The sequence below is a fragment of the Schistocerca piceifrons genome, chromosome X (assembly GCF_021461385.2).
Source record: "Schistocerca piceifrons isolate TAMUIC-IGC-003096 chromosome X, iqSchPice1.1, whole genome shotgun sequence".
NCBI lineage: Eukaryota > Metazoa > Arthropoda > Insecta > Orthoptera > Acrididae > Schistocerca > Schistocerca piceifrons.
This window is the reverse complement of record NC_060149.1, coordinates 310041506-310062860: the sequence shown is the minus strand read 5'-3', so window position 1 is coordinate 310062860 and position 21355 is coordinate 310041506. Positions and strand designations below refer to the sequence as shown.

The 21355-nt window shown below is 42.7% G+C and overlaps 1 protein-coding gene across 1 annotated transcript in view; it reads left to right on the top strand.

The window, feature by feature from the left end:
* The window catches only part of LOC124722099 (MAM and LDL-receptor class A domain-containing protein 1-like), a 339161-nt gene that overhangs the window by 235790 nt on the left and 82016 nt on the right, over nucleotides 1-21355 (top strand). Inside the window, exon 13 of the mRNA XM_047247296.1 lies at nucleotides 8058-8238. Within this exon, the coding sequence (XP_047103252.1) occupies nucleotides 8058-8238 (181 nt within the window). The remainder of the gene's footprint in view (nucleotides 1-8057; nucleotides 8239-21355) is intronic.

Genomic DNA, 21355 nt, shown 5'->3' with positions numbered 1-21355 from the left:
CGGAGGAAAAAGGAAAGCTGTTGAGTACACTCGCCTTCCTGCTGAGATGCCATGGCGAATGTATTATCACTAAATTTGACAGATTTGTTGATTTTTTTAATAGCAAGAGATCTAATAGGATTAAAGAGCACTGACAAGGGAACGCATTCACTTTACCCGTAGACAGCTGAATATTATTTCCAAATATTTATTCTACATTACATCTGAAATTATCATCGCAGTTTTCGGGAAATGCGTGGAAGTAAACTGATTGTTCTACATTGACACTGTCGGATTGGGCACATAGATGAGTCGTTATCAGACAGTCCAAATCTGAACAGCTTCTTTCTCGTCCTACAGCATCAGGAGAGCAAGCTTCGAAACACTGTGGTTAATCTTTCTATTAACGTGTTGGAGAAGGGTTTAGATTTTGCTCCCATTCGAAATAGACTTCCTGTTACAGAATTTTTCTGCTCGGTAGAACAAGCAGTTTCTAGGACCAGGCAGAAGAATTAAGGCAAGAAGTGTCCCACACATTGCGTCGAGCTCGGCTACTTCGGGATAACATCTGTTCCGCAGAGAGAGCAGCTATTCGCACCCTCAGGAATGATGATGAAGCAGTAGTTTTATCAACTTACAAGGGGAATACCACGGTTCTATTTACACGGAATGATTACATCCTTAAAATTAATTCATTACTTAACGACCCGGTTTACAAAAAGTTGTCTTGTGATACTTCAGAAAGGATTAAGCGCAAAACTCCCCCATTTATGAAAAAGTGCGCGTCGTCGGAAGACTTACGCTAGAAACTTAACCCTAGTGCTGCGTTCCGTCTAGCTTGTATGGTCTGCCAAAGTTATGGAAGGAAGGAGTTCCTCTACCCCCTGTTGTTAGTAATTTGTGTGCGCCAACTTATAACCTGGCGAAATACTTAACATCAGTTCTCAGCCCAAATGTTGGCAAGAGTGAACACCATATCTCCTTTACGGTAGGTTTTATTCGACGGTTGAAATCATTGAGGCTGGGTCTTTCGGATTTACTGGGAGACTCAAACGTTCATAACGGGTGGCAGGGACAAAGAATCCGGTGAAATTTTTTAAAGTGCTTTATCTGGAAACTACCTTGAGCAGTTAAACAGAGAACCGACTCGTGGCGATAACATATTAGACCTCCTGGTGACAAACAGACCCGAACTATTTGAAACAGTTAACGCAGAACAGGGAATCAGCGATCATAAAGCGGTTACTGCATCGATGATTTCAGTCGTAAATAGAAATATCATAAAAAGGTAGGAAGATTTTTCTGTTTAGCAAAAGTGACAAAAAGCAGATTTCAGAGTACTTGATGGCTCAACACAAAGGTTTTGTCTCAAGTACAGATAGTGTTGAGGATCAGTGGACAAAGTTCAAAACCAGCGTACAATATGCGCTAGATGAGTATGTGCCAAGCAAGATCGTAAGAGATGGAAAAGAGCCACCGTGGTACAACAACCGAGTTAGAAAACTGCTGCGGAAGCAAAGGGAACTTTACAGCGAACACAAACATAGCCAAAGCCTTGCAGACAAACAAAAATCACGCGAAGCGAAATGTAGTATGAGGAGGGCTATGCGAGAGGCGTTCAATGAATTCGAAAGTAAAGAAATTTTGGTCTTATGTCAAAGCGGTAGGTGGATCAAAACAAAATGTCCAGACACTCTGTCACCAAAATGGTACTGAAACAGAGGATGACAGACTAAAGGCCGAAATACTAAATGTCTTTTTCCAAAGCTGTTTCACAGAGGAAGACTGCACTGTAGTTCCTTCTCTAGATTGTCGCACAGATGACAAAATGGTAGACATCGAAATAGACGACAGAGGGATAGAGAAACAATTAAAATCGCTCAAAAGAGGAAAGGCCGCTGGACCTGATGGGATACCAGTTCGATTTTACACAGAGTACGGGAAGGAACTTGCCCCCCTTCTTGCAGCGGCGTACCGTAGGTCTCTAGAAGAGCGTAGCGTTCCAAAGGATTGGAAAAGGGCACAGGTCATCCCCGTTTTCAAGAAGGGACGTCGAACAGATGTGCAGAACTATAGACCCATATCTCTAACGTCGATCAGTTGTAGAATTTTGGAACACGTATTATGTTCGAGTATAATGACTTTTCTGGAGACTAGAAATCTACTCTGTAGGAATCAGCATGGGTTTCGAAAAAGACGATCGTGTGAAACCCAGCTCGCGCTGTTAGTCCACGAGACTCAGAGGGCCATAGACACGGGTTCACAGGTAGATGCCGTTTTTCTTGACTTCCGCAAGGCGTTCGATACAGTGCCCCACAGTCGTTTAATGAACAAAGTACGAGCATATGGACTATCAGACCAATTGTGTGATTGGATTGAAGAGTTCCTAGATAACAGAACGCAGCATGTCATTCTCTTCCGAAGTAAGAGTGATTTCAGGTGTGCCGCAGGGGAGTGTCGTAGGACCGTTGCTATTCACAATATACATAAATGACCTTGTGGATGACATCGGAAGTTCACTGAGGCTTTTTGCGGATGATGCTGTGGTATATCGAGAGATTGTAACAATGGAAAATTGTACTGAAATGCAGGAGGATCTGCAGCGAATTGACGCATGGTGCAGGGAATGGCAATTGAATCCCAATGTAGACAAGTGTAATGTGCTGCGAATACATAGAAAGAAAGATCCCTTATCATTTAGCTACAACATAGCAGGTCAGCAACTGGAAGCAGTTAATTCCATAAATTATCTGGGAGTACACATTAGGAGTGATTTAAAATTGAATTATCATATAAAGTTGATCGTCGGTAAAGCAGATGCCAGACTGAGATTCATTGGAAGAATCCTAAGGAAATGCAATCCGAAAACAAAGGAAGTAGGTTACAGTACACTTGTTCGCCCACTGCTTGAATACTGCTCAGCAGTGTGGAGATAGGGTTGAGAGAAGAGATACAGAAGATCCAAAGGAGAGCAGCGCGCTTCTTTACAGGATCATTTAGCAATCGCGAAAGCGTTACGCAGATGATAGATAAACTCCAGTGAAAGACTCTGCAAAAAAGACGCTCAGTAGCTCGGTACGGGCTTTTGTTAAAGTTTCGAGAATATACCTTCACCGAGGAGTCAAGCAGTATATTGCTCCCTCCTACGTATATCTCGCGGAGAGACGATGAGGATAAAATCAGAGAGATTAGAGCCCACACAGAGGCATACCTTCTTTCCACGAACAATACGAGACTGGAATAGAAGGGAGAACCGATAGAGGTACTCAAGGTACCCTCCGCCACACACCGTCAGGTGGCCTGCGGAGTATGGATGTAGATGTAGATGTAGATGAGTTTTGATGTGGTATATCTATTTACACGAGTCCCTCTGATACAGTTAGTGAGTTTGATTCGTGACAGATTGGATGAAGAGTTAGTGAAGTTTTATCGTCATGTGCTGAAATGCTCGTGTTTTTCATTTAATAGCAACATTTTTGAACAGGATCATGGAGTGGCTATGAGCAGTCCTTTACACACCATAGTCACCAATTTATGTATGGGAGACTTCGTGGATAAGGCACCGAGGACTTCAGCTTTGCAACCAACGTACTTCTGCCTGAACGAGGGACACGGGCAAATCTGACGAGACTGTGATAGTTCCCAAAACTTTCTGTTTTTCGAACAGTGTTTATAAAGAGACAGTTGAAATTGGATTGGCAGACAATTTGATTAAGAGGCAACGGTTTTTCTCTTAGCAGGACGTGGAACTCTATACAATCCCGCATCAAAACACAACGTTCATCGTTGCGGCCAGCCCGAGTGTTTGAAAATAGCTTCTGAGTGCGATATATCGCTGCCATCGGTGTCCTACTAACGGCGGCGCCACCAGCACAGTCTTGGAGGGTAGAAATTGTGACGGGGGGCGCTTGCACGACTTGCAGCCTTGGCATCAGTCTTCAACGGGACGCAGCAGCAGCGTTCTCCTGAAGATGGCAGACAGGTGCATCGCCGAAATATCGAATCATGTTTATTTTAAGATCCTGCAGCAAACCCGAGGAGGTTATCAAGAATTATTACGCTGGGGCAACCTACGAAGTCACAAAATCTTTAATACTTTATTTGCTCTAAAATCATCCTAGGATCTCTAATTACGCAATGTGGAAATTTCCTCCACTGCAGAATTGACCACTAGATGTCACTATAGGCGATCCAATCAGCAAAAACGGAGGCAGGGATTACTGCGCTGTCAGCAGAGAAGGAGAAAAGCAGAATGGGTCGGCCAGGACAGCTCAGCGGCTTCTAACGGGGGCTGGGCATTGGGGATATTTCAACCTTTCTAGGGCTGCCAAAAAGTCTACTGTTAGTGATGTGGTTGTGATGCGGAAACGCAAAGAAAGATCCACAGATAAACCAAGACCAGGCGAACCTCATGTACTGACGTATAGGGATGGTCGACCAATGCAATGGGTGACTGAAAAAAAATCACATAAAATCAGAGGGAGGAACATTCTTGAGTTCCAAAGTGCTACCACGAGTCCATGTAGTACTATAATTGTGCGCAGGGAGTTAAAAATAATGGAGTACAGTGGTCCTCCTCGTACGTCACACATATCTGTTGTCAGTGCTAGGTGACGCTTGAGTTGGCGTAAAAGTAGAATGACTAGAAACGAGTGATTTGAAGTGCTGAATCACGCTATACCCTGTACCAATCCGATGGAAGAGCTTTGGTTTGGTGAGTGCTTGGAGAATGTTACCTGCCATAACGTGTAGTGTCAACAGTGAGTACAGAGGAGGAGTTGTTATCGTAAGTGGCTGTTTTTCGTGGTTGGGGTGTGCCCCCTTATTACACTTAAGAAAACGCTAAATACGGAAGGATGTGAACACATTTTGCATAATTGTGTACTGCGTGAAGTAGATGACAGTTCAGAGACTATGATTGTATGGGCATGACAGCTCACCCCGTCACAAAACATCATCTATTTGACAATGGTTTTTAGACAATAACATTCCTGAAATAGACTGTTGTGGCAGGAGACGCGACGTGAACCCAATGGAACACCTCTGGGATAAGTTAGGACGTTGACTTGGGACCAGAACCCAGCCACGAGTATCACTATCTTCTTTGCTTTCGGCTCTCGAGGGACAATAGACTGCATTCCTCCATAGACAATCAAAAGCTCACTGAAATGTATACAGCAGTGTTCAAGCCGTCATAAAGGCGACAGGTGGACACAAACCATTTTAACATCCGCTCGTAATAACGTGGATACTTTTGATCACTGTAAGTGTCGTTTGATCCTGCGAAGAGTCGCGTCACTCAATGTCTAAATGACATTTCGCTCGTTGATGACTGCAAGTATTTTAACAAAATTGAGATACAATGACCCTTGTAGGCTTCCACATAATGGCGACATGCTACCTAAAGGAAAGTGGCCGCTCATCATCCGTTGCTTACAATTACGATGCACATGGTGCTGGTTCCATAGTTTACTGCTACCAGCTTAAAGCCTCTATATTGGAGAGCAAGCAAGGCACACGAAGGAACTGGCCATTCCTAATAATAAACAATTTAGTCATAAACTAGCTAGTATAGAATAAAGATTTTGTCAGGTTACGATTGTAAAGACCTCGCTGTATCCTCATCATTCTGCTCGTACATTTAAGTCTACACAAAACTTTCAAGCTCTTATCTTAGTATCTTACATGTTTAACAGAAATACATTTCGTGAAATTCGATATTTAACAACGTCATTAGCTTCTGAAGGTTCAGTGATCACCATAGACTCCCACAGACGTCACTTCGGTTAATTAGAAAAAGGTGAATTTACAAGACTCTCAGGTGTCACATTGATTTTAGACTATGTGAATAGCCAAAACTAAAGCCATCCACAATAAAAGCTATGAATTAGAAATTGTATTTTAGTTCAAATGGTTCAAATGGCTCTGAGCACTATGGGACTTAACTTCTAAGGTCATCAGTCCCCTAGAACTTAGAACTACTTAAACCTAACTAACCTAAGGACATCACACACATCCATGCCCGAGGCAGGATTCGAACCTGCGACCGTAGCGGTCGCGCGGTTCGAGACTGCAGCGCCTTTAACCGCGTGGCCACCCTGGCCGGCGTATTTTAGTTGATGTCCTTTTAATAGGAATGAAAAAGAACGTAAGATATTTTCCTTGGGGACATCAAGCTACTGGTATTTTATAGGTAAGTCCGACTGAACTTCCGTGGTTCGAGACTCATCTTGCTTGTCTGATGAGCTTTCAGGAGTGTAGCTGGGTGACTAACAGGTGATCCGGTGCGTTTCCGAAATTTGTTTAGTATTTCGATCCACCAGAACTGATATTTTTGCTTGGAAATGGGTGTTGCACTCCTTCGATCAGAAAATTCACAATTTAGATGTCTCTATTTAGTTTCCAGTTGTTAAATATAGAGCTCACACCAGAAATGACAGCTAACATTTCTTGGAACTCTTAAAAATATGCACCAGACTCAACTATGTGTACTACCTGCAACATGTGATCAAAAGTATATGGACACTTGTGAGTGGACAATAAAAAGTGGTGTGTCCATTCTTCGCTTTTATGACTCCTTGAACTCTGCTGGGGACACTTCCAATGAGGTGCTTGATTTGTCTGTAGAAGAATGGCAGCCCATTCTTCCTCAAGAGCCGAAACCAGGGAATTTAATCGTGTTGGACGCTGAGGTCTGGAGCGAAGTCGAATTTCTAACTTATCCATGAGGTGTTCCAAAGGATTCAGGTCCAATTTCGTGACAGATCAGTCCATTTCAGGCTTGTTATTGCCCAGAAACAACTGCCTAACAGATGGTGCTTTATGGCAGAATATACTGTCATGCTAATACGAACAATCATCGTCTACGAACTGTTCTTCCACTCTGCGCCGTACACAGTACATCCCTCCGTATTTAGTGTTTTCTTCAGCATAGTAATGGTTCACGCCCTAACCACGGAAAACGCCCTCATACCGTAACGCCAACTCCGTATTTCACTGAAGGCACTGCACATGATGTCAGGTAATGTTGTCGGCAAACCCAAACCGGTGCATCGGATTGTCACAGGATGATTCATAAGTCCAAATCACTCTTTCCAGTCGCTCTTCACACCACCTCAAGCGTGGCTTAGCAGTGACAACAAAAATATCTGGCTTATGAGGAGCTGCGCTTCAGTTGTACCATACTTGTTTTAACTCTCTACACAGGGTCATTGTGCTAGTTGGACTGCTGGTAGTACACTGGAACTTTCGTGTGATTCCGTACGCTGATTTCATGCAATTTTCGTCGATACCTGTCCTTCAGCACATGAGGTCTGTGTGATCTTGGTTTAGCTGCGTTTGTTCCTTCGCGTTTCAACTTCACAGTCATATCACTACCAGTCGACTGGGACAGCTTTAGAAGGACTGTAATGTCCATGGTTAGCTTGTTGCTCAGGTGACATCCAGTGACTAGTCCACACTGAAAGTCACTGAGGTCTCATGACCGACCCATGTTCTGTTACTGCTTCTCTACGGCCAACAGAATACTCCTCGCCTCCTTTTATACAGGCTGGTTTGCCTCTTCTGTCATTTAGTTATCAATTCCTCTTTATACCGGTTTTTCTGGATGCTACTGATCAGATACTGTACATGTTATATTTAGATGTTGAAAGGAATTATTTGCTGCAGTCAGGCGCATTTACGTCACATTGTAATGCGAGAGTCAGGAGCATGCATTTTCTATCTCATTGTGAAGTAAGAGACATTCTGCTAATTGCTCTTTAATTGAAGCCATAGTGGATTCTTTTGATTGTTGCTTCGTATTTCCTCCAGCTCTCAATCCAACGAACTCAGTAACTTGCTATTATCTCTGCAATGTCACTCCAGATTTCCACTGAAGGTGCAGTGCTTACTGTCATATATTGCTGGAGATGTAAAATATTTTAGCTTTCACAGTTAGCAACTTTCTTGTTTCTCTGACTACATTAGTTTTCAGTTTTGGGTTATGTGTTTACATTTAATGAACATCATTTCCACCATTAAGCACTAAGACAATGTTTAAGACAACTTCATCAACTACTGTACTTTCGTTTTTACAGGTATGTTTTGAACGAGCCTTTTATAGATAACACTGGTCCAAGCTTGGGAGCATTAACTGTTTATACGAGAAGCATGGACAAGTCTGGCACTACTACACTTCCAATATGGCGTCTATATAACCACCAAGGGCCAGAATGGCATTATGCACAAGCTCGTATTCTGCAACCTAACAACTACAATGTATGTAGCCCTATTTTATCTTAAAATTTTACTTCTGAAAAACGATATAATAAAAATAAAGTAATAGTCACTAAAATACCCGTAGATACAAGGAGTGTGTAATATTCGTACAACATTGTTAATTGTACCAGGCGGCCGAACAACCTTGGCCAATAACGCCACACGATCGTTTCATTTCAGCTGAAACATTTGAGTTCAAGTTCGAAAAGAGTAAACGAATCTTTGGACTAGGTGCTAATAAACTGCTTATTTATTTTTCGGTCAAGACTGTTTTTGATTTTCGTCGTCCCAGCACCATTTGCAAGACCTATTTCACGAATGCATGGGAAATGTCACCAATCAAAGGGTAGTTTGACTATATTACATACAAATAGTTTTTGTGAAATAATTTTCGGTTAATGCAGACTAAACTGAAATGCTATTTAGTATCCCTGGATATATTGAAAAAAATATAACTTTACGCTGAGAAAATATATTAAGTACCACATTCAATTAATGGTTTGGCTATCTGATTTTGGTTATTTAGTAATCTAACTGAAATGCATAATGTTCGAACCATCCACATAATTTGTCACGTATAGAAAAAGTGACTAATTCTTACATAAAATTTCTGGTCAATTTAACAAAAACCTCTTCCATACAATAAAAATGTTCTCCAGTCATCACAGTTCTCATCGTCGCCTTGCAGCTGATGAAGATCCCCTCCATTACCAAGTCTTTAATTGCCTCCTTAAACTCGTCTGAGAAATACACTGACGGTAAAAAATCGCAACACCAAAAAGTAATTAATGTAGCGTAATGAACTTGGGGGAATACATTTGTCTAGGTGACATATGTAAGTGATTAACATTACAAGATCACAGCGTGAGGTAAGTCACTGCAAATGTGAAATGCTGGTACATCAACCGGTATAACCAACAGAATGTTGGATGGAAGCACACAATCGTGCATGCATTGTGTTGCACGAGTGTCTGATGTCAAGTTTGTGGGATGGAGTTCCACGCCTGTTGCACTTGGTCTGTCAATCCAGCGGCGGTTAATGCTGGTTGCGGATAACGATGGAGTGGACGTCCGATAACGTCTCCTATGTGCTCGGTTGGAGACAGATCTAGTGATCGAGCGGTATGTGGGCGAGCGTTACCCTGTTGGAAAACACACCATGGAATTCCTTCATGAGTGGCAGCACAAAAGGACGAATCACCTCACTGAAGTTCAAGTTTACAGTCAGGGTGCGTGGAATAACCACGAAGGTGCTCCCGCTGTCACACGAAATCGCACCCCAGACCATGTCTTCTGGTGTAGGTAAAGGGGGGGGGGGGGCGGAGGTGGCAACGTAATAGGACGTTCTACAGCCAAGAGAAAAGTTGAAAAACGTAATGAGAATATAAACAAAAAATAAAAACAGGTGATAAAACAGTGACATTGTAAAAAAAACTGTAAAATGGCGGAAAGTTGCGGAATTTAAAATATAAAAACACGGCGTTGACAATACGGATGAAGACATGCAGTAAGTAGACAGGCACAATTAGAAAAACATGGCGACAGTCTGGTTTCTGTTCGCACGAGATAAAAACACAACTAGTGACAGTATGGTGGCTGTTCGCAACACTGATAATGGACACACAGCACTGAACATTCACTTTACACAGCACTACAGAGGCGACACGGCGGCAGATGGGGCGGAGGAGGATCCGGAAAAAAGGGGGGTGGCAAGGAAAATGGGGGGGGGGGGACTGATAGAGGGAGAGGACATAGAAAAAAGGGGACAGAGTGGAAGCAGAAGGATTGGGGAAGGTAGTGGAGGGGAAAGCAAAAGGACTCGGGGGAGAGAAGGCAGTCAGAGGGAGGGTAGGCAGGGAAAAAACAGGACAGAAGGTGGGAGAGGGAGCCCAGGAAAAGGACAGAGGGAGGGAGGGGGAAGTGAGGATCAGAGTTGATAGGAGGGATAAATGGGAGGAGAGAGGGCATCATTTGGAAGGAGGAGGTGATGGAAGCCACCTTGGGAAAGGAGATGAAGGGTGTAGAGTCGGAGGGTTGGGGGGGACACAATGGTGAAGGCGTGGCAGAGGGCAGGGGTTGGAGAGGAGAGGAGAGGAGCGACCAGGGGATGAGGGGGATCAAGTTGGCGGGAGGTGTAGATGACGTGGATATGTTCAAGGAAAAGGAGCAGATGGTGGAAAGGAATCAGGTCATAGAGGATCCACATGGATTTCAACCTCCACGTCTGGCCAGAGAGGAGTTTAAGGAGACAGATCCGGGTGAGGTGATGGTCAATAGTGAGTCCAAGGTAGGTGAAGGTGGGGAAGAGGCAGACCGGACGTGCGCAGATGGTAAGAGAACAATCCAGGAGCCGGAAAGAGCGAGTGGTATGACCTATGATAATTGCCTGGGTCTTGGAAGGATTGATTTTAAGGAGCCACTGGTTACACAGTGCGGCAAAAAGGTCTAGATGATTCTGGAGAAGGCGTTGGAACCGTTGAAGGGTAGGAGTGGGGGCAAGAAAAATGGTGTCATTGGCATACTGCAGGAGGTGGACTGGAGGGAGGGGTTTGGTCATATCTGACATGTACAGGAGGTAGAGGAGAGGGGAGAGGACAGAGCCTGATGTGAAGTGGAACACTGTTTAGTATTATAAAGAGAATTATTTAGAAGATGTTAGTGAAGCCCACTGCAGCTCATGGAGTGAGAGCTCTCAACCACCAGCTGCCTGCTTGGACAGCCAGCACACAGAGTCCCGTCAGTAAGGCTTTGCATTGTATCACGTAATTCACACCCCCAGTATGCTGGGAACGTCATACTCCCCATTAGATGGAAGAATCAGGTTCTATTCACCTCTAGTCTCTGAACCATGTCGACAGGGTGCGCTGAGGTCTAGCATCTGATATGGCTGAAATTTTTTTGTGTTTAAATGCTTCAAATACGAAGCATACATGCTCTTACTCTTGTAAGATGTCACTGTTTTTCATTGTCTATATTTACCATGTTTTTGATGGCTACGATTTGGGCTGTAAATAAGTATAAGCCTGTTTGATTCTCAAATGCTGTCGGCACACGCCTGATACATAAAAGTTCACATGTTTGATGGCTCTGTGATGTTGGTTATGTTATTGTCAGCAAATAGCTACAGTCCATTCCACCCAAAATTTATTTTTGTGGAGAATTCTCCAAGCATAATACCCTAATGCTCCTGCCTTTTCTCTTCTTTTCCTTTCCCCCCCCCCCTCCTCCTCCCCCTCCTCCCCCTCCTCCTCCTCCTCCTCCTCCTCCTCCTTCCCCCCCCCCCCCATGCCCAGGTGTCCACTGTCAGGAGGATAAATGTGCATCTCTTAATTTTCAAATTCCATCCAGAGTGGGAGCGGGAGCGGGAGTGGGAGCGGGAGTGGGAGTGGGAGTGGGAGTGGGAAAGTGTTTTGTGGGTTATAGGTTATTGGTGATGAAGATGGAATGGGAGATATGATACTGCGTGAAGACTTTTACAGAGCACTGAAAGACCTGAGTCGAAACAAGGCCCCCGGAGTAGACAACATTCCATTGGAACTACTGACAGCCTTGGGAGAGCCAGTCCTGACAAAACTCTACCATCTGGTGAGCAAGATGTATGAAACAAGTGAAATACGCTCAGACTTCAAGAAGAATATAATAATTCCAATCCCAAAGAAAGCAGGTGTTGACAGATGTGAAAATTACCGAACTATCAGTTTAATAAGTCACAGCTGCAAAATACTAACACGAATTCTTTACAGACGAATGAAAAACTAGTAGAAGCCAACCTCAGGGAAGATCAGTTTGGATTCCGTAGAAACACTGGAACACGTGAGGCAATACTGACCTTACGACTTATCTTAGAAGAAAGATTAAGGAAAGGCAAACCTACGTTTCTAGCATTTGTAGACTTAGAGAAAGCTTTTGACAATGTTGACTGGAATACTCTCTTTCAAATTCTAAAGGTGGCAGGGTAAAATACAGGGAGCGAAAGGCTATTTACAAGCGCCTAGAACTGCTCAGCCACACCGGCCGGCTGAGGGAAACATGTCAAGTAGGTTTGCAGACAGTGTTGGACCTGTAAAAACATCCTTTATCTCAGAAGTTGTCATGCCGGTATCCTAGAACTTCGATTCTGATGTCATAGAACCTATACCAGTATCTCAAGTCTGTGCCAGTATCCCAGAATTCCACACTGTTATATGTGGTACAACAGGTCTGAGCAGAATTGTGATGTCATACAACCAGGGTCAGTATCTCAGGTCGGCAATCTTCCATCGCCATCGTATATTCTGACATCATAGCAAGACTGCACCAATGTTCCAAGTCTTAGGTTGTGATGTCATACTAGCACTGCACGAGAATTCCAGTTCAGTCATCTTGTGTCAGCCGTATTTTACCGAGGTCAGCCATCTTGCCTCCTCATCTTGTATTCTGACTGTGCCAATATTACAAGTCTCAGATTCCCTGTCCCAGTATTCCAAGTCAATGAGCATGCACCATTTTGAATTTCCTGTCCATTTGTACTTAGGACAACAATAGCCCTACTTCCACACTAGCACAGTTTGGCTATTTTCTGAAAATCAAAAATGTACATCAATTCCTAATGGACCAAACTGCTGAGGTCTTTGGTTCAAAAATGGCTCTGAGCACTATGGGACTCAACTGCTGAGGTCATTAGTCCCCTAGAACTTAGAACTAGTTAAACCTAACTAACCTAAGGACATCACAAACATCCATGCCCGAGGCAGGATTCGAACCTGCGACCGTAGCGGTCTTGTGGTTCCAGACTGCAGCACCTTTAACCGCACGGCCACTTCGGCCGACCGAGGTCTTTGGTCTGTAGACTTAAACACTACTTAAACTAACTTAAGCAACTTATGCTAAGAACAACACACACACCCATGCCTGAGGAAGGACTCGAACCGCCCAATCCATGACATGGCGCAACAAAAATGGTTCAAATGGCTACGAGCACTCTGGGACTTAACATCTGAGGTCAACAGTCCCCTAGAGCTTAGAACTACTTAAACTTAACTAACCTAAGGACATCACACACATCTATGCCCGAGGCAGGATTCGAACCTGCGACCGTAGCGGTCGCATGGTTCCAGACTGAAGTGCCTACAACCGCTCGGCCACACCGGCCAGCTCATGGCACCTCAAACCGCGTGGCCACTTCACCCGTCTTCTGAAAATCCCGCCAGTTTTGAATTTCCCAGCAAAATTTGAACTTCCCACCATTTTATACATAGGGCAATTGACTTCCATTAGAGGAGGAGTGTTGGGATGGAGGGAGCTGGGGGTGAGGGATTCCCACGACTCATCAATGACGTCTTCAGTGACACACAGTGCACTCGTTCTCTCCTTACCCTACTACTGAGGTTGGACATCTGAGCTCACCTACACCCTGTGAGAGAGCAGGTGACCATTCCTTCAGAAGCATCCAAGCAGGCACACAGGGACAGGGGCCTGCTAGTTATCAGGAGCTCTAACGTTAGGTGTTTCATGGAGCACCTTAGGAAGGTAGCATTCAAGGCTGGAAAGAAAGCCAATGTGCACTCAGTATGTTTGCCGACAGCCTCATCTGATATGTGGAAGCAGTCTTGCCTGTAGCTATTGAGTATGTAGGGTGCTGTTGTCTGCAAATTGTGGCTCACGTCGCTACCAACGACGTCTGTTGCATGAGTTCTGAGGACATCCTCAGTTCACACAGGCGACTAGCTAAGGTGATCAAGACAGCTGGCCTCACACGCAGGGTGCAAGCAGAACTTGCAATTTCCAGCAATGTTCGCAAAACTGATCGCGGTCCTTTCCTTTGGGGCTAAGTGAAGGGTCTCAAAGGCTTTGTAGGCTCTTTGACACCCTTAGCTGCAGATTGTTAGACCTGCACTATCGGATAGGGAACTGTAGGACTCCCCTTGACGGGTCAGGAATGCAGTAGACAAAGGAGGCAGCTACTCGGGTAGCAGAGTATGTGTGCACATGGAGGTTTTTTAGGCTAGGAGATAGTTCGAGGTACTCTGATGAATACTCTCCAGTGAAATCAGGTTGTGTTCAGAGTAAACACTTCGACTGTCAAAACTTTATCCCTAAACTGGAGAAGTATGCGTAACAAAGTTCCTGAACTTATTGCTCTCCAGGAAAGTTCTCAAGCTCAAATTATTCTTGGGACCGAGAACTGGCTAAAACTAGAAGTAGAAAGCTCTGAGATATTTAACAAATCATGGAAGTTTATCGGAAGGACAGCCGACAAAAGTATTGTTTGTCTCTATTGAGGTTCAAATTGAATGTGAGAGTGAAGTTACCTGGTCGCGGATAACAGGTTCAGGTGAAACCAAGTTAATTATTGAATCTTTTTACCGGCAGTTTCAGGGTCACTCAAAGAAATTCTACGGTAAGTAGCGCGTAAATATCTAAATCATACACCACTAGTTGGAGGCAACTTTCACCTATTGAGTATGCATTGGGACATCTATGGATTCATTGCAGGGGTACAGGCAGTCAGTCTTGCGAAGCAGCTTTGAACACTTTCCCTGAAAACTGTCTTGAGCAGCTAGTTCGGCAAGCCACACGCTGTGGAAATATTTTGTACCTTGTAGCTACAAATAGACGGATCTTATCGATGGCGTCAATATAGAGTTTATGTTTAGTGATTAAGATGTCCTCATAGCGACTACGTTTACGAAAGTTAATAAATCAGTCAAGAAAACTAAGTGAGTGTTACTGATAGAGAAAACAGATGAGCAGTTGTTAACTTCTCTTTTAGACAATGATTTGCGCTCATTTAGTTCCAGCCTGATGGACATAGAGGAATTATGGACAAAGTTTAACCAGGCTGTAAATCGTGCTCTAGACAAGTATGTACGAAGTAGGTTGATTCCGTCCAAAAAACGTACAGTAGTTTAGCAACGAAATTCAGAAAATGCTGAGGAAGCAAACACTGTTGCACTCTCGGTTCAAAATAGAACGCGCAAATGACGACAGGCAAAAGTCAGTAGAGATTCGTGCGTCTGTGATAAGATCGGTGAACGAAGCATACAACTACCTTAGCAAAAGATCTGGCCAAGAACCCAAGAAAATTGTGGTCCTATGAAGAATCGCTAAGCGGTTCTAAGGCTTCTATCCATTAATTCGTTGATCAGTTTGGTGTGGTAGTTGAAATAGCAAAACGAAAGCTGAAGTTTTAAACTTCGCGTTTAAGGAATTTTTCAACCAGGAGAATCATACAAACATAGCGTCGTTTGACCATCGCACAGAGTCCCGTATGGACGACATAGTAATAAGCAACCCCAGCGTAGAGAAACAACTGAAAGAGTTGAAAATAAATAAGTCGTCAGGTCCGGAAGGAATCCCATTTTAGTTTTACGAAGAGTACCATGCGGTATTGGCCCCTTACCTGGCTTGAATTTCTCGCAAATCTCTCGCCCAGCGCAAAGCCCCAGCGACTAGAGAAAAGCGCAGGTGACTCCTGTATGTAAGAAGACTAAAGGAGGAGACGCTCAAAATTACTGGCCTACATACTTAACGTCGACTTGCTGCAAAATTCTATAACATAATCTGAGTTCCACACATTTTCTAGAGACTGAGAAGCTCATGTCCACGAATTATTACGGTTTTAGAAAGCATCGTCCGTGTAAAATTCAGGTTGCCCTTTTCTCACATGGTATACCTCAAGTCTGGATGAGTGAAGGGCAACAGGTACATTCCATATTTGTAAATTTCCGAAGAGCATTTGAAACGATGCCCCACTGCAGACTATTAAGGAAGGCACAAGCATGTGGAATAGGTTCGCAGGTATGTGAGTGTCTCCAAGATTTCGTAAGTAATAGAATCTAGTATGTTGCCCTCGACGGAGAGTGTTCATCAGAGAAAAGGGTTTTATCAGGGGTGCCCCAGCGAAGTGTGATAGGATCTCTATTATTTTCTGTATACGTAAATGATCTGGCGGCAGCAGTCTGCGGTTTTTGGTGATGATGCTGTGGTACGTAGGAAGATGTCGAATATGGGTGACTGTAGGATGATACAAGATGACTTAGACAAAATTTCTAGTTGGTGTGATGATTGGCAACTGGTTTTAAATGAAGAAAAATGTAAGATAATTCGGGTGAGCAAGAAAAACAAACCCGTAATGTTCAGGTAAAGCATTAGTAATGTCCTGATTAACACAGACAAGTCGTTTAAATATCTGGGCGTAACGTTGCAAAGTGATATGAGTTGAAACAAGCATGTGATAACTGTGGTAGGAAAGGTGAGCGGTCAAATTCGGTTTATTGGGAGAATTTTAGGAAAGAGTGGTTCACCTGTAAAGAAGACCACATATAGGACGCTTGTACGACCTGTTCTTGAGTACTGCTCGAGCGTCTGGGATTCGTACCAGGTCGGATTGAAGGAAGACATCGAAGCAATTCAGAGGCAGGCTGGTAAAACCTATTAGCGGTATGTTCAAACAACACATAAGTGTTATGGAGCTGTTTCGGGAACCAAAATGGAAACCCCTGGAGGGAGGGCGACGTTCTTTTCGAGAAACACTATTGAGAAAATTTAGAGAACCAGCATTTGAAGCTGACTGCAAAATGATCCTACTACTGCCAACACACATTTCGCGTAAGGATGACGAAGATAAGACATGAGAAATTAGGGTTTATGCCAAGATATAAAGACAATCGTTTTTCCCTCCTTCGTCTGCGAGTGAAACAGGAAAGGAAACGACTAGAAGTGGTACATGGTACCCTCCGTCACGCAGCTTATGGTGGCTTGTAGAGTATGTATGTAGATGTAGGTGTAGAAAAAAGGCCCACGGGGTAGACGAGAATTATTGAGATTTTTGGGAGAGCCAGTCATGACCAAACTATTTCACCTGGTGTGAAAGATACAGGGTGTCCCACTCGAAAGAGGTCCCACAAACAAACATTTCCTTAAATTATACTTACAGATTTTGCATAAAAATCAGGAACTAAAATGGAATGAGCATGTCATACCTTGTTCATGGGGAAAAAAAGGCGAATCACAAAAGGTGCTGGAAGTGACTGTCCTCGACTTGTAGTAAACCCAGTTTAACACGATACCTCGAATGTAGCTGCCAGAATCTCTGCTGTCACTGCCTGGATTTCACAGATGATGTTCTCTCGTAAATCTTCCAAATTGTGTGGTTTGTTTCTGTATACCTTGCCTGTTAGTCAGGTGGTGTTAAATTAGGTGACCTTGGGGGCCACAGTCCTTGCGAAATCATTCTGCCAGGGAAAAATTATTCGAGGTGACTCGAGATGTGTGGCACGTGGCGCCATCTTGTTGGTACCAGCTGAGGGCAAGTTTTTCATCGTCCAACTCGGTCACACATTCCCAAAACATTTCGATGCAAACTGCATTTGTCACAGTAGACGAGAAAAAATTGATCCGATGATGCGACACTGTGATACTGCACAGAACACACCAATCTTTTGTGAATGCAGGAGCTACTCGACAAGTGCATGTGGATTTTCATTGAACCACAAACGTGTATTCTGAAAGTTTACGTAGCCGCAGAAGTAGAACTACGCCTTATCACTGAATCATGCATACTGCAATATTCCTGGCCCCTGAGCAATAAATTGCTGAAACCAACGGCAAAATGTGCTCCATTTGTGTTTGTCATTGAAATTCAGTTCCTGAACCACCTGTACAGATACATGCCGGCTTTCTTCGCAGCTCTGTAGCATGTTTAGATTAGATTAGATTAGATTAATACTAGTTCCATGGATCATGAATACGATATTTCGTAATGATGTGCCACATTCCTGAGATAAGCGTCGAACAGACTTTGTGGGAGAGGTCAACTATCGTTTCACGCCAGTCACTTTTTCTTCCGGTAATAGCGGCCATCCCCCGCCGTTTCACGGCTCTCCATCTTGTTCACTAACTTTTTTATGCAGCACTTAGGCGGTATACACTGGTCACCAAAAGCGTTCAACAGACATCACTGTCTTAATGGAACCAGTAACCCACTATTGCTTCACAAGAAGCACGCGCTCTTCGACAGAATAGCGATATATTTTCACTAAACATTTAACACTGAACTCCAGCCATAGCGATGCAGGGAAACACACTGTTGCGTCAAACGATGCTGCAGAGTGGAGTGTTGCCACGTCAAACGTCATAAATAACACTATGCAATTTCAGCGGAATTACTACACATGTTTGTGGGGCCTGTTTCTAGTGGGACACCCTGAACATGAGGCAGGTGAAATACTTTCAGACTTAAGAACAACATACTAATTCCAATCCCAGAGAAGCTGATGTTCACAAGTGTGAACTCACTACTGCAAGCGCCGTGTCTGAAAATAATAAAATTATCTACAGTTTACGACGTTGTTTAATTATCAAACATATTGCTGGACTACTTTTCTGTCCTGCTTACAATGTACTGTAAAACATCAAAGAGCTATTCCCAACATTGTAGGTTATCAAGCAATATACGCTGCTGGACATCCAAATTCCAATTTCATGAAGGTGACATGCAACAGACATACATATAATTTTTCTACTGGAAATTTCACGAGTTTAGTAAGCCATGGTTGGAAAACAGTTACACAATTTATTTACAGAAGACTGGAAAAACTGGTAGAAGCTGACCTTGTTGGAACATCGGTTTGTGTTCTGGAGGAATCTGGGAACACGCGAGGCACTGCTAACCCTACGATGTGTCTTACAAGAAAGGTTAAAGAATGGCAATCAACGTTTATAGCATTTCTAGATTTACAGGGCACTTTTGTCAATGTTACTGGACTACACTTTTTGAAATTCTGGTGGTAAAAATTGTAGAAGAATACCTAGGCATAGATACAGTAAGCAGGTTCAAATGGATGTTGGCTGCAGTAGCTATTCAAAGATGAAGATGATTGCACAGAACAATCCAGTGTGTAGAGGTGCATCCAGCTGGTCTTCAGGCGGAAGACTTTAACAAACAACAAGCACTGATTGATCCTTGGGAAACTGTATGGTGTAAACATTCCTTGATTTACCTGTGTAAAGGGAAATTTGTCGAAAGTATCCAACAACTCATTTTGTGTTTTGCAATTTTATATTTTTTTGCTTGTATAAAACAATTTCTATGTACAGATTATAATTTAATAACACAGCTACGATAGCAATGTACATTAAAGTACAACTAACTATTATGCATAAAGTGGTATTTATGGAAATTCAATTAGAAAAATTATATGTAGGGCAAGCAGAGTGTGCTATGGCAATTTAAAGTTTGTTGCATGCCACTTTCACGAAGTTGAAATTTTACTGTCCAGGAGTGTATGTTTCTTGGTAACCTACGATACTGGGATGAAATCTCTGATGTCTTTTTTTTTTCTAGTACACTGTAGGCAGGACAGAAAAAGTAGTCCAATAATATATTTCATAATTAAACTACTTCATTCATTGTAGACAGTTTCATTATTTTCAGACACGGCCCTTAAATTAGTAAATTTGCAGATTAAATATACACCAGATAGTTGATTACCTTCTTACTGGAACCGCATGTTAGAAGTAAGTGCTGAAATTTGTAATGTTCAAATTACTTGAATTTCTCCAGTAAAATATTGACTAATCAAACAGAATATATGCTCTACTGTTAGGACATTTGATTTATTTATTTATTTATTTATTTATTGTTCCGTGGGACCACATTTAGGAGAAGTCTCCATGGTCATGGAACGAGTCAATACACGAAATTATAACACGATTGTAGAAACAGATAAAATGAAATATAAGAAACATATTCAGGCGACAAGTCGTTAGTTTAAATAAAGAAAATCAAGAATGTAACACTGGAATTTGCTTAATTTTTTAGCTCTTCCAGGACCTCCTCGACAGAATAGAAGGAGTGAGCCATGAGGAAACTCTTCAGTTTAGACTTAAAAGTGTTTGGGCTACTGCTAAGATTTTTGAGTTCTTGTGGTAGCTTATTGAAAATGGATGCAGCAGAATACTGCACTCCTTTCTGCACAAGAGTCAAGGAAGTGCATTCCACATGCAGATTTGATTTCTGCCTAGTATTAACTGAGTGAATGCTGCTAACTCTTGGGAATAAGCTAATATTGCTAACAACAAACGACATTAAAGAAAATACATACTGTGAGGGCAATGTCAAAATTCCCAGACTATTGAATAGGGATCGACAAGAGGTTTTCGAACTTACACCATACACAGCTCGAACAGCCCGTTTTTGAGCCAAAAACACCCTTTTTGAATCAGAAGAATTACCCCAAAAAATAATACCATATGACATAAGCGTATGAAAATATGCGAAGTATACTACTTTTCGTGTTGAAATGTCACTTATTTCAGATACTGTTCTAATGGTAAATAAAGCGGCATTTAGTTTCTGAACAAGATCATGAACATGGGCTTTCCACAACAGCTTACTATCTATCTGTACGCCTAGGAACTTGAACTGTTCCGTCTCGCTTATAACATGCCCATTCTGTCTGATTAAAATGTCAGTTCTTGTTGAATTGTGGGTTAGAAACTGTAAAAACTGAGTCTTACTGTGATTTAGCATCAAATTATTTTCCGCAAGCCACGAACTTATATCATGAACTACATTATTTGATAGTGTTTCAATATTACACACAAGATCCTTCACTACCAAGGTGGTGTCATCAGCAAACAGAAATATTTTTGAATCACCTGTAATACTAGAAGGCATATCATTTACATAAATAAGAAACAGCAGTGGCCCCAGCACCGGCCCTTGGGGAACGCCCCATTTAACAGTGCCCCATTGGGACTGAACATCATTACCACTCTCAATATTGCGGAGGATTACCTTCTGCTTTCTGTTCTTAAAGTAGGAGGCGAACCAATTGTAAGCTACTCCCCTTACTCCATAATGTTCCAACTTCTGCAGTAATATTTTGTGGTCAACACAGTCAAAAGCCTTCGTTAAATCAAAGAAAACACCTAACGTTCGCAACCTTTTATTTAATCCGTCCAAAACCTCACAGAGAAAAGAGACTATAGCATTTTCAGTTGTTAAGCCATTTCTAAAACCAAACTGTACATCTGACAGCAAATTATGTGAATTTAAATGCTGCAGTAACCTTGTATATACAACCCTCTCGATAACTTTAGCAAACACCGATGGCATAGAAATAGGTCTATA